This window comes from Lottia gigantea (genome assembly GCF_000327385.1).
Source record: "Lottia gigantea unplaced genomic scaffold LOTGIsca_87, whole genome shotgun sequence".
Lineage (NCBI taxonomy): Eukaryota > Metazoa > Mollusca > Gastropoda > Lottiidae > Lottia > Lottia gigantea.
Genome location: NW_008710867.1, coordinates 40,404 through 55,375, shown reverse-complemented (window position 1 = coordinate 55,375; position 14,972 = coordinate 40,404). Strand labels below are relative to the sequence as shown.

The window sequence follows — 14,972 nt, the reverse complement described above, 5'->3', positions numbered from 1 at the left end:
CCCTAGTGCCTGCCATATTTGACTCTGATGTTTTGGCAGGTTTTCCCCCTAGTGCCTGCCATATTTGACTCTGATGTTTTGGCAGGTTTTCCCCCTAGTGCCTGCCATATTTGACTCTGATGTTTTGGCAGGTTTTCCCCCTAGTGCCTGCCATATTTGACTCTGATGTTTTGGCAGGTTTTCCCCTAGTGCCTGCCATATTTGACTCTGATGTTTTGGCAGGTTTTCCCCCTAGTGCCTGCCATATTTGACTCTGATGTTTTGGCAGGTTTTCCCCCTAGTGCCTGCCATATTTGACTCTGATGTTTTGGCAGGTTTTCCCCCTAGTGCCTGCCATATTTGACTCTGTTGTTATGGCAGGTTTCCCCCTAGTGCTTGCCATGTTTGACTCTGTTGTTGGCAGGTTTTTCCCCCTAGTGCTTGCCACATTTGACACTGTTGTTTTGGCAGGATTTCCATTATTGTTTTGGCAGGTTTTCCCCCTATTACATATTTGAAGTTATATTTCTTATAAATATATTGGAATAAATGGCGCCGCCACTGACTTCACTCACTCTTGCTCCAAACGCACGTGAATTGACAAATACACGTGGGAATTAGGGTATGTAGGAGTATAAAAAGCCCAAGCTATATGAAATACTGTCACTTCTACCTGGGCGTTAAGACTGACAACATCAGAAAGGATCATTTTACAATGCTGTAGTTTCGTCAACGTTTTCTTTTTCATAGGATCGCAGTCATGCATGAATACGCAGGGTACCTCTGTGCAAAGCTGCTTATCTATGCAATTAAAGAATTTGACAAGTATGGCATAGCTCTGATGCTGCATCTACAGTTACCATGAGAGGTCTTTAGTATCAGCTTGATAGCACAAGGTAAGAACCCAGTACTAGTATTGTAATGAATTAACTGTAGTCTGGCTTAAATGCATTTTTTCCCTTTACTATTTTCCATCGAGTATATTTGTCCGAAATTTGCCGACAATTGGGCGAAAGCACATTGATTTCAAGACTACAGAAATTGGAACAAAAAAGTAAAGTTGCACTACAGCTCGGGAAAGTTATTTATCGAGGTTTTAGGTGAGGTCTTTAACATCCAAGGGATAATTTATAAAACATGAGCCCGCAGAATAACGTTTTCTGAAAATGTATTTTTTATTCATTTTTTCAAAATTCCCCTGATAGTTCTCATCAAATTCTGTATAAATTTCGTTAAAGTTTGTGAATTTGTTGCCATAGGCTACCAGAACAATTCAAAATAGATTTTGATAGAAACGTATAGCAAACGTATAATATATAACGATTTTTGAAAGTGTATTTTTTTCATTTTTTCAAAATTCCCCTGATAATTCTCGTCAAATTCTGTATAAATTTGGTTAAAGTTTGTGAATTTGTTGCCATAGGCTACCAGAACAATTCAAAATAGATTTTGATAGAAGCGTATAGCAAACGTATAATATATAACGATTTTTGATAGTGTATTTTTTCATTTTTTCAAAATTCCCCTGATAATTCTCGTCAAATTCTGTATAAATTTGGTTAAAGTTTGTGAATTTGTTGCCATAGGCTACCAGAACAATTCAAAATAGATTTTGATAGAAACGTATAGCAAATGTCGTCATATCAGTGACTAGCCACCGCAACGTTAATTAATTGTGGTCTAGTTGTTTGCACGCGCGCACACGAGATTAGAGGTGAGTTCAATTCTCTCTTCTATAGCTGACATTTTGCTACAAAACTATTTTGATTTATTATACACTCAAAAACATTGTTACAGCCATTTTTATCATCGAAATGGTTCAGTCTGATCTGCTTACGTCACCTAAATTTGTAAAAATAAGCTTTCTTTATCTTATATGGAAAGCCATTTTTTTTACAATGTAAACATCCTTTAAACGGGGTTCGAACCCTGGTCGCCATATCGCTGACTAGCCACAACAATGTTAATTCATTGTGGTCTAGTTATTTCTGGTATATTATCTCCCTTTTTTAAATTTTATTTTATCTGCCTCTAGGTAACAAATGCGGTCTTGTTTTTTGCACGTGTGCTCACGAGGTCAGAGTTGAGAGGTGAACAGTTCGAATCTTTCCTTGCAGACATTTTGCTACAAACTATTTTGATTTATTTTACATTCAAAAACATTGTTACAGTCATTTTTATCATCGAAATGGTTCAGACTGATCTTCTTACGTCACCTAAATTGTAAAAATAGATTTTCTTAATCTTCTATGGCAAGCCATTTTAACAAAATTAAATATCCTTAACACGGGGTTCGAACCCGGGTCGTCATATCAGTGAACTGGCCACTGCAACGTTAATTAATTGTGGTCTAGTTGTTTGCAAGTGTGCACACGAGGTCAGAGGTGAGAGGGCAAGAGTTCAAGTCTCTCTTCTAGCAGACATTTTGCTACAAAACTATTTTGATTTATTATACACTCAAAAACATTGTTACAGCCATTTTTATCATCGAAATGGCTCAGTCTGGTCTGCTTACGTCACCTAAATTTGTAAAAATAGACTTTCTTAATCTTACAAAGTAAGCCTTTTTTGACAATGTAAACATCCTTTACACGGGTTTCGAACCCGGGTCGTCATATTGGTTCGCTTCATTGTCACTATGACGTTAATTAACTGTGGTCTAGTTATTTGCACGTGCGCATAGGAGGTCAGAGGTGAGAGGTCAAGAGTTCAAATCTCTTCAAGCTGACATTTTGCTGCAAAACTATTTTGATTTATTATTCATTCAAAAACATTAGTACAACCATTTTTATCACCGAAATGGCTCAATCCTGACGGGAAGAGTCTCTCAAATTTGTAAAAAGAAGGTTTCTTTATCTTTCATGGCAAGCCGTTGTAACAAAAGGACTACATGAGGTACGATCGCGGGTTACATTAAAATTTAGTATGTAGTTCTCTCATCCGAGTGAGCTACTGCGGCATTGCTCAATACTCAATATTAGACTTGTAAGAGCTTAGTTTATTTGGAATGTTACCAACAATGAGAATTTGCATCAAGTGATTAATATTTACAAGTGTTCAATAATCCGCACGCGCATTTCGTGCCATGGTACAATAAATACAATGAGTTTAAGGTGAAATATCATTCTACTTGGAAATCATCTACCCATCACATTTGACTGGAAAAATGGCATTTTTAGCAATAATATTTTAGCTCTATTTTTCATATTTTTTTTTTAAAACGTTTAAATATTCACGAATGAAAAGTACAAAACCCGCTTATTTATTTGCTTGTTTTTTGTGTATGTGGTAGCTATTTTTACAATCTTTTTTTAATGTCATTGGTTTTTTTATTTATTTGTCAGGTTTTTGTTTTTGATGTTTATGCGGTTTTTTTATGTTAGTAGCGAGGTGTTGTGTGTGTGCGCGCGCGTATGGGTAATATATATTAAGAATAATTTAATTTTTTACTTACCTTGTTTCATTTGTCGACTTCTTGTGGACTCGAACCCACATCGCAATGATGAAAGACGAACGAACACATTAACCGGCTGAGCCATCGCACTTGGCTGAATGATTGTTAAGATTTATAGTCTAAATCAAAAGAGAAAGCTATAATACCTTGCAGAGAACTAAGAACAAGATATTAGTTTAGTCATCAGATCAACTTACGTGCATGTCACTGTAGCTCAGTCGACTCGACAGCCAGTGTATCAGCTGGATTTTAAGTCGGAAGGTTCGATTCCCACCGCGAGAATATTTTTATTATATATCTAATAAAGGTTTTAATTATATAGACAAAATAACATCTGATCTCGTATGCCACCGTGGCTCAGTGGATAGAGTGGTAGGTCTTGGTGAAATCCGTAGTGGGTTCGAACGCCTGACGTGGAACCATAATTCATTTTGATGTTACCTTTACTCGAATGGTTTTAGGGTTATATAGATAAATTTGCAATGTTTCCTCGTCGTCTCGATAGCACAGTGGTTAAAGTGCTCGGTCGGCAAATGATCAGATAAGGTTCGAACCTCTGCCGGGGACGCTAGCAAACAATTTTGACAATTTCATTATAAAAGTTCACATATAAAATGGTTAATTTCTGAAGAGTTTGCTGTGTCCGCCGTAGCCCTGAGGTTAGAGAGGCTGCTAGAGATCTAGACAGTTCTGGTTCGAATACCGCCGAAGTTGTTAGATTCACTATTTTGATCTTATAAATGATTTACAGTCATTTAAAAGAGCTTAAATTTCGTGGTTTGCTAACGGGTCTCTATGGCCTAGATGGATGGATGGTGGACTTGGGCTAGAACTCTGTTTCGACGGCGAGGGTTCGAGCCCAGGTAAATCTCCAGAGGCTTTTAGCCACTGTCTCATGTTCTCTCTCTCATTCTAATATGAGAGACCTGAGTTCTCTAGAGGTAAGATGTCAGTTGACACGTTGGGCCTGCCGCAGGCAAGACACTACCAATAGATAGAACGAGGGGCAAAGCTGAAGAACGAGAGACAAGGAGGGGAGCCGAGGGGCAAACTGGTGCCCGGGTCCCTCCAAGATTCTAAAAGGAGAGAGGAAGATACTTACTATTTTACTACTATAGTAGGTTGTGACTTTGAACTTTAAATATTACTTACGAACGCTTGTTTAAATCCCACTTATTTTGGCCGTGGTCGTAGAGTTGTTCATCCCTCCCTACATTTTTCTATCGTTCAAACGTCCCGGGTTCGATTCCCACTCAAACCCAATTTTCGGTTTTAAAGTATTTTTGACGTCCAAAGCAGATTCTAGTGGTTTTGAGTGCCCACTATGGAAAATCTTTCACAACTAGATTTCCCCGTGGGGTTCGAACCCACCTAAGTTTCTAGAGGATGTTAGTCCTTACTATGGATGACGTTATTGCAACCGTGTTCTCCCGACGCTCTACCACTGAGCCATCCAGTCGAACACAAACTTGGAATTTTTATCCATTATAACTGTAACCTCAAGTTTTAAATAGTGTAAAATTAGGTACTGCACATTCATCTTACAATCCATCAAAGGTTTCAATCCCACACCTCGTTGATGTCAGACCAACGCTCTACCACTGAGCCATCCAGACAGACAAATTAGCGAATTATTTATCCAATATAACCGTAACCTCGTATCTTAATAGAAGAAAAATTCCAGTGGGCTATCAGTGGGTATTGAACTAGCATCCTTTCTTTTCAGAGGATTTTCCTACCACCGTACCGACTTGGCCACCGCGGACGACATATATATTTGAAAATTAAGACTATATATACTTTTAAATTCTATAAAAATCTATATGATTATAACTGGGATCGAACCCTCGACCCTATCATTGCAGACTACCGAGAACATTCTACATAGACCGCTCATCCACCATGATTACGAACTTAGGGGTGTTTATCAGAGTCCCAATCCTGGACGCTTTTGTTAATTCATTTCAGATCATTATGCTTGATATTCAATATATCTCATCACGACCCTCTCTCCAAGGAGAAAGACATTTTTACTGACGAAAGCCGACCCAATTTTAATTTTGTTTTGTGATGGTTGCCTTCCTGGGCCTCAAGTGGATGTGGTTTAATAAATAAAGATCTTCAATAGATCACAACAATTCAATTCTCACTCCAGGATTCGAACCCACGACTATAATATAGACATGAGAGTTTAACCGACTGAGCTACGGCGAAAAGCACGTGCATAGTGTTCACCAGTTGACCTAGCCCGAGTAGACTCTGATATCCAGTCTCTTAGAACAACCAGTCTTCATCTTTTAATCTCTTCTTCTATAAAATCTATCCATATAATCTTTAAGTCGACAAGCAGTATTCAGTCAAGTGCGATGGCTCAATCGATAAACGCGTTCGTCCGCCATCGTCGTCCAGCTATGCGAGTTCAAGACCAGAAGATAGTAAATAAAATTGAAGGTAAGAGTATAATAATAACTATATTGTATTTGTGTTAAATTTCTCATATACTATGCACACACCACTCTTCGAAACTACACAATAAAACAATTGTACATGTCTAACCCTACATAAATAAAATACAAACTTATTTAACCAATGCATTAAAGTTTTTGTATTATTCTGCGTTATAACAAATTAACTGTTGTCTGAAATGATTTGATTAAATGTAGTTACCTCCCTTAGTGTTTCGCTACCCTATCCGTCATTCAAAGCCAAATACGTATTTTTGAGGGGTCCAGGTCGTTCATTATTGCTTGATTTGTTGTGTTAGAGACCTAAAAGACAAGAAAATAAAAAAACATTGAAGCAAATACGCTATTCCCAAAACCATCAAATAAGTCAAGACATGTCAATCAAATAAGTCAAAACATGCCCATCAAATAAGTCAAAACATGCCCATCAAATAAGTCAAAACCTGTCAATCAAATAAGTCAAAATATATCGATCAAATTAGTCAAAACATTTTCATCATATAAGTCAAAACATGTCCTCCAAATAAGTCAAAACATGTCGATCAAATATGCCAAAAATGTATCAATGTTAAGCGCTCTAAAAACTTAATTCAATGTAGTCTTAAATAGAGTTGCTTTTCATTAACTGTTGCAAATATCACGCAGCACAAGTATATTATGATTTAACTGTAGTCTGTATTAATAAATGTAGTTGCTTCCCTTTAACCGTTTTTATAAGAGTGTATCTAACGGCACTTTTATAAATTCACTTCTTCCCTCCGCGACACACGACGGGCAATGCCATGCAATGTGGACAATTTTTCAAGGATAAAGACATTAGCCTACTCTTTTTTTTTAAATTTCCATCCGTTAAGGTATCTTTGTTTTAAATGGCCTGTATCACAAAGGACAACTGACCTTCATCGGTTTAAAAAATACAAGGTATCATCTCATCCTATGCGAAGTTTGAATCCTGAATCTTCAGGCTAGGAAGCTAACGTGAAAAAAAACACCCGTAAATATACAAAAAGCTTTATTCTATTCATAAGCACCAATATTCAGCCATCATTTTGCCTTAAAATAAGCACATTAGATTAGTACCAAGTGTATATACTATTGTAACATTTGATGAGTACCTGGTATATTATATTGTAACATTTGATGAGTATCTGGTATATTATATTGTAACATTTGATGAGTACCTGGTATATTATATTGTAACTACCTGGTATATTATATTGTAACATTTGATGAGTACCTGGTATATTATATTGTAACATTTGATTGGTAATTGGTAATTTGATTGTAACATTTGATTAGTACCGGGTATATATACTAATGTAACATTTGATTAGTACCAAGTGATACCAAGTGATTGGTAATTGGTATCTGTCAAATTTTAACATTAACCATAATATATCTTTACATTGTATATAATATAACATTGTATATAATAGTATATAATATAACATTGTATATAATATAATATAACATTGTATATAATAGTATATAATATAATTGTATATAATAGTATATAATATAACATTGTATATAATATAACATTGTATTTAATATAGCAACAAGAGCATAATATCATTTAACATAAACATAAAATAACATAACATTGAAACATTTTTAATATAGACTTAACATAATAACATAATAACATAATAAAATAATATAGCGAAACATAACCAAAAATATGATTTGGTTATTCATAAACCAGGCAAGATGATGAAAAAGACTAGCAGACAGTAGCAGAGCAGTTTCTGTGATGAAAAAGACTAGCAGACAGTAGCAAAGCCGTTTCTGTGATGAAAAAGACTAGCAGACAGTAGCAGAGCCGCTTCTGTTAAACTGTTTCAATCAACAAAACTGTTCAGTTGTTACAGATATAGATGATGATAAAAACAGGCAGTTGAACCAGAAGCAATGAACAGGAAAAATAACCGGAATGTTCTTTGAGTTACAGCATGCTGTCAGGATATGGTGCTGAAAGACAGAAGTAGATCTCATTAGAAGATTCTGAAACAGGTATATGCATAACCCAGGAAAGAGGTTTGCCAAGAGGTTTACCACTGACGAGCTGGTAGACAGGATCCTCATTATTTCAGTCAACCCAGCTGTAAATGGGTACATGTAATCCAGGAAAGATCTAGATCAATGCCAAGAGGTTTGCCAAAGACAGACTGGTAGACAGGATCCTCATTATTCCAGTCAACCCAGCAGTAAATGGGTACAGGTAATCCAGGAATGAGGTTTGCCAAGAAGTTTACCAAGGACCAAATGGCCTCTAGATAAGCCAGCAAAAGCTTAACTCTTCAAGTTGCTGCAGATCACTAACATGAGAAAGATCAAGAACTCACCACTCTGCACCACCAGGAGGTTTCCACTCAGCTAGGATTCTGACCAAAAACTCTCCCTCATGGCACTCGGTCAGACAGTAGGGTACCAGGACATAGCCACCAGGCTCCAGATCAAACCTGGCATTGACTTCTCGAATCTCAGCTGGACCATCCACCTGACTCACCAGATGTAGCTTGGACAGATGACGTTTATCATCTTTGTCAATATTCTTGGCCTGCAAGACAAATCGATATACTGAAATGGAGTAGCACAGTGGACCTCATCCACACAAAAACAAGCATAAAAGACCTTGGTTCCCCTCCCGCTACACCACTACCAGAAACCTGGTTAGGAACTTTATAAGTAATATCCCAGGGTAGACACAACCTGCTGAGACAACATGGTTCTCCATCTTGACTTACCCGATATAAACAGAAACCGATGGGAAAGAGTAAGCTGTTAGCAGTAGAAGGTCCATGACGATAGTCTTGTAATACTGATATTATAACATGTCGCTTTCCTTGCATCCTTGGCACCAAGTTTGGATCCAGGACCTCATTGGTACGAGAGACCGTAAACAGGATTCTAGGGCTGCGAGAATGTCGGTCCATGTCAGATCGGGATATTCCTTGTCTGTCTTCTGAAATAGACGAACATTTTAAGATGATTTGCAAGTCATTGGAGAAATTTCATCCCTTGTTTGTCAAACTTTTAAAAATTGACACAGGGTATCAAATGAGAGTAATGGATAAAAGCTGGACAGAAATTAGATCTGTGGTATCAAGGGGCTTGAGGTTCTCTGACTTGCTCACCCTTGAAAGTTCTTAAAGTTTTGCTTTGACAGCACATACTGGAGGGCTATTCTGAACCTTCATTACATGTGTAGCCATAGGTACAAGCACAGACACACAGGACCAAGATATCGCTTGAGAATGACTAAAGTCCTTAAATAGGTCAGAACAAAAAAATCAACTTACTTGTCCATTTGAACTTGTGTTCGAACATAACTTTCCATCGTCCCGGCTGTTTGAAGTAGTCAGTCTTGTTGGCAAGGAAATGACTCTGAGTCAAAGAGGCTAGGGAAGTGTCAGAATTATTACGAGATGAGGATGGAGCACTTTTGGGACGATGAGATTCGTCTGTAGGTTGTGGAGTTTGGAATTGCAGAGATATTTCAGAGGCACTGTAAGTACTCTGTTCAGACATTACAGTTGTGTTGGAAAGAGTGCTGCAATTGCGATTGGCCCAAATTTGACCTTCACCTTCAATGTCAATACACCCTGGAAGACTTGCCAGAGAATCTGTTTCCATGGAATTTGAGTTCATACTTTTTTCACGTCTGAGTTTAACGTCCATTGATCTTTTGGACACTTGATAGAGCAGTGATTCTGTCTCGGATGTTCGCCTCACGAAATCTCTTCCCTTGGACGACACATTAACTGTTTTTGCTGAGGTCATATCATTTGAGTGCCGCTGGCCTTTTCTGTCGGATTTGGCTTTTGAGTTCATGAGTCTGGATTCTTTATCATCCTTGGAACTATTTCTTAACCAACTGTAGGAATTTGGACACACCACTCTACCACACGGGTTATCACTACTCAGGTTAAGATTTTTGGGAGTCTGATCGTTGGATGTGGGAATCCTATGGGAATAGTCCACGGTGCGTGATCTGAGAGCTTCACGTACACAGATACTCTGTGACTGAACGGTCTCTGTATCCATACACCCTAGAGCTGAACTGGGCTGACGAAAGCTGAAGCATGACGGATTGGAAATAGGATGTGGAGTAAAATCTCTGGCATCTCTTTCCACTTTGTAACGATTCTGCCCGCTGAGGTTGATCACTGAGGTTGTCCTATTTTCTGTTGTGGATTCGTTGGTAAACACACCATTTTCTTGGCGGAACCTGCGGTCCAGTTTCAACCAATCAGTTGTGTACGGTTCTTCACTGCTGATGATGAACAAACCACCATAGTTACAGCGAAAGTCTTCCATAGTCATCCAGAATTCATCGTCTTCTTTTCTGGACAATGGCCGAAATTTCTCCTTGAATTCAGAATTGACAGAGTTCCATGATTTTGAATCCCTGAAAAAATAAAGTTCTGTTAGTGAACTTGGTGCCAGTTTAATTCAAGGTAGGTAGTGATATAGTGACATCATAATGCGCTTTGTTTTCTTAGGATTACAGGCACCACAGACATCTGACTGAAAATTAGAATGGTGTAAATTGATGCTACCAGGGTCCCTGATACACATAAAAAATTTAGAAAACCACTTTACAATCCCTTTAACTTGGTCTTTAGACTCTTGCAGCTAATATTGTACAAGTATACTTAACAGTTCTGAGTATTTCCCCTTCCATTTGGGTTCTTTAAGAAATGAACATTTTATTCTGATCATGTCACAAGAACGTTTATCTGTCATAGGGAACTGAAAAAGAAAGAAATGGAGTGTTACACCCTATTGCTCTACAACTAATAAATGAAAGTCAGTTTTTCTCAGTAATTAATCAAATTTCAAGAAGTAAAAAAATGATGAAATCTAGATGAAACAATCCAATCAAATTACTGCATTTAAAGACTTCTGTGATAAACGAAAGTCAGTTATTGCAGTCAAGGTATAAGGCAAAGTGTGTAATAGCTTGACATTGTGGAAGATTTAAATGCCCTACCTTGGTAACAGCAGTAATTATATGAAGAAATCTCTTATCTTCGCAGCAATCTTTATCATTATCCTGAAATAATAAAACAAACCTTTCACAGATGGTGGGTATGACCCAGATGTAAATGGGTACAGATAATCCATGAAAGATCAATACCAAGAGGTTTGGTCAAGGATGAGCTGGTAGAAAGGATCCTCATTATTCCATTCTTCCCAGCTGTAAATGGGTACAGATAATCTGGGAAAGATCAATGACAACAGGTTTGACCAAGGATCCTCATAATTCCAGTTGACCCAGCTGTAAATGGGTACAGATAATCTGGGAAAGATCAATGACAACAGGTTTGACCAAGGATCCTCTGGTAGAAAGGATCCTCATAATTCCAGTTGACCCAGCTGTAAATGGGTACAGGGTATCTGGGAAAGATCAATGCCAAGAGGTTTGGTCAAGGACCAGCTGGTAGAAAGGATACCCATTATTCCAGCAGTAAATGGACACTGAAAGATCAGCCTAAGAGGTCTGGTCAAAGATCATCTGGTAGACAGGATTCTTGTGATAATTAGTGGAAATCAACAATGGTTGCTTCTTTCTTACCTTTTGAAAGTCATCGAAATCAAAAGCTGATTCTGTCAGTCTCTTGTTGTTTCTCCAACAGACCATCATAGACCGGTTTAAAGATGATTTATACATAATGTGATATAGATTCTCATGAGGGTTCACGTCTGGGGTGTAAAACTCACAAATACCACCAGTCAGATCTGTCAAAGCATCCAGAATATTTCCATACTCAATAGCTTGAAATGTCTTTTTACACCTACAAGAAACATAGATGAGTAAAACATCCAATTGTCATCCGTGATCTAGCAAGATTGTTATGCTTCTCCTGTTCTAGGTCATTTAATATTCAACCAATCAAATGCTGTGTCCATAAAAGATTTTATTACAATTTTGGGATACATTTACTTGTATTGGCTGCCCCCTTTAACATTGTTTTCATTGGTTAGCACAACTTTAGATGCTATTAGTCCTAAATCCCAAAGAACACAACATACAAAAGAATTACATTAGATCATGGTTGGCAGGTGTAGTCACCCGAAGAAGAAAGCACAAAAGAAAAATCCAGATATGCATTTAATCAATGGCAACTTTTGATGCCATTGGGTCAAAATTTCACAGAACATGACATATAGAAGAATTTTATCGGATCATGGTTTGCAAGTGGATGGACCCTCAGAAAAAAGAACACAAAACATCGAGAAATGCTTTCTAAGAAGATTGGCAAGGCTGTGAAGACTTCTGGACATACTCACTTTGCATAAGCCTTTTCTATCAGCGCTCCCCAGAACTCTTGAGGCTGGCCCATAGAAGAACAGAACAGGTACATATCATTGAGTATGGGTAAGTAATCATCAACCACCACTTCAATCCATTCTCCAAATCTCCAGATGTGAAATCTAAAAGCACCTGTAATTAAAAGAATTAAAGAGATTGTAAAGAAGTTTTCTAAATTTTTTATGTGTATCAGGGACACTGATAGCATCAATTTGTAGCATTCCAATTAGACGTCTTTGATTCTTGCAATTCCACTAAATCTATTAGTTTTCTTCATTGGCTGTATTCGCTAGCGTTTAATCCAATCAAATCACTGCATTTACAAACTTCTGTTATACAAAACAGGTGACTAATGCAGTCAAGGTATAAGATTAAGTTTGTAAAACTTGACATTGTGAAGATTATTCTTACCAAGATATTTGTGTTCAAATCCCTGTTCAAAATTTCGATAACCAGGAATGATTTTCTCCATGAATTTCAAACTGAGAGAAACCACCATGACAGCACCTTGAAACCAGGACTTCTGCTTCCACGATTTCCATGGAAACCATTCTACACAGACGCCACCTACACCAACCAACACAGGATTATTGATGATGTTCTGCAAATAACCAACAAATGGATTAGTTGTTTTAACTGCACCCTCTTATCAATAAACAAATGGGACTGTGGTTCACTTTATCTAAATATTTTCAAATGAGGCAGTGAACTTTGAAGTTAAATTTATTATTGAAATAAATGCGTCATGTTACGGTCAATTTTCCAAATTTTCGTTGCATCTGGAACGCCCCTCCTCCCCCCAACAAAAATCCTGCCGACAGCCTTGCCCCATACATCACAGGAATACCCAGTCTATTATCATTAATAATCCTACTTTCGCTTTCAACTTGTTACCATGGTAATGTGTTATAAACAAACTTGAAAGAAAAATAAACAAGATAATTAGCAGACTATTGAGATCAATATTATCATATACAGAACTTTTTATGCCTTCTGGCTGAGTATCATATAAACAAATATTCTATTATAAAGAGTGGCATAATATATACATTAAAGGTATACTACCCCTTAGGATGACCAAAAAATTATAATTTCAAAATTGGCTAAAATGGGCATATTTTTATCAATAGACTTACCTGGTGTCATAACTATACAACAGAATCTCTCTATAATCCAATAAATAACGAAGTAAATTAAAACTAAGTAATTTTGAAACAAGCTTCAAATTTTAAGTTTTTTTTCAATAATTACTTAGTTTAATGGATTTATCAGATTAAACAGGGATTCTGTTGTATAGTTATGACACCAGGTAAGTCCGACTGATGAATATATACACTTGAGAGTTTTTATTTTTTAACAAAATATTCTTTTTTAAACTTGGATATTAATTTACCAAAATTTGATTTGAGTTTTCAAAACACACACCCCTTTAATATCAACAGGCACAGTCACTTTAACTGGGTTGTATTTGACATCTGACAGGTGATTAATTAGTACCTGCTAATTAGTTCTAACAGTATATCAATAATTAGTGACAGTATATACACTCTACACCTGACTGCCAAACAATATCATTTATCACAGTTTGAACATCATTTATCACTAAAAAAAAACATATTCTGTACCCCCAGGCAACAGTGGAGGTACAAAATGGCCATTTGTCTCGGCTATTGCACCTCCAATTTATTTCTAAAATTTCAAAATAAGATTTTTATACGTGTTTGTCTCAAAGTCTGTGCGTCAGAACACACCAAATTTTATTTTCAAAGTTTTCTTGGAGGAGAATTCCCCACACTCTCCAGGGAAACACCTCACACTCTCCAGGGAATCTCAACTCTGACCTTATCTCTCCATTATTAAGTCTTCCCTCAATATGATAGGATGATAAACAAAGACTGCAGACTGTACTGGTTAAAGATTCCTCGACGGTTGGAAATCAAAAAAAAGAAGGCTAACACCTTTGTCCTTTGTCCCTGATGACACACTCCATGGATCTGCTAGTGTGCCAGTCTGCCAAATTGACAATCTCATTTGCAGAGATGAATAAGGTGTTCTAGAAGTAAGCATCTTCCACCTTACTAGCAATACCAAAAAGTTTAGTGGAGCTCTAAGTAAAATCATTGCACTCGAAGATCTAAAAATTGAAAAAAATGAAAAAAATCTACTTACAATGGGTCGTTTGAAGACGGTTTTCTCATATTTGTCATCTCCACTATACACATAAGTTAATGAGGACCAATCAGGGGGAAACGATGGATCCACAAACAAATCCGATGAGTTCAAATCAATCTGATTCTCCTTTTTCCTACTTATAGCCTCGCGAATCTTGGAGAAGTCCTGATAAGGGATTTCCTTACTTCTATTTTTAGCCGTCATAGTGATTTATATATTTTTTTATACGAATGTCTTTATATATCATCTTTAAAATTGTTTATTAAGAGTTCACGACAGCTTTAAGATTCCATGAAATTTCCACAATTTTTAAAATTTCCTCCAAGAATTGATGACAGCTTTAAGGTCTTTTTTATATCTGATACACAATTCCATCAAATTTTCACAACTGTTTTTTAGGAATTCATGACAGCTTTAAGTTGTTCTTTTTTATCTGATACACAATTCCATTTTCAAAATTCAATTTGTTTCTAGGAATTCATGACAGCTTTAAGTTGTTCTTGCTTATATCTGACACAATTCAACAAATTTTCAAAACAATTTTTACCGCATTCACATTTTCAAATTTTTTCAAATGGTTCTC

The 14,972-nt window shown here is 36.9% G+C and overlaps 1 protein-coding gene across 1 annotated transcript; it reads right to left on the bottom strand.

The window, feature by feature from the left end:
- Window positions 1-6,173: 6,173 nt before the first annotated feature.
- Window positions 6,174-14,593, bottom strand: LOTGIDRAFT_169536 (hypothetical protein; the record flags this gene model as incomplete). Its single annotated transcript, XM_009067836.1, has 9 exons — window positions 6,174-6,201; window positions 8,244-8,458; window positions 8,646-8,863; window positions 9,201-10,269; window positions 10,895-10,957; window positions 11,480-11,699; window positions 12,196-12,349; window positions 12,629-12,818; window positions 14,387-14,593. The coding sequence occupies 9 exons, from the start codon at window positions 14,591-14,593 to the stop codon at window positions 6,174-6,176; spliced, it is 2,364 nt and encodes a 787-aa protein (XP_009066084.1).
- Between the last annotated feature and the right edge of the window lie 379 nt (window positions 14,594-14,972).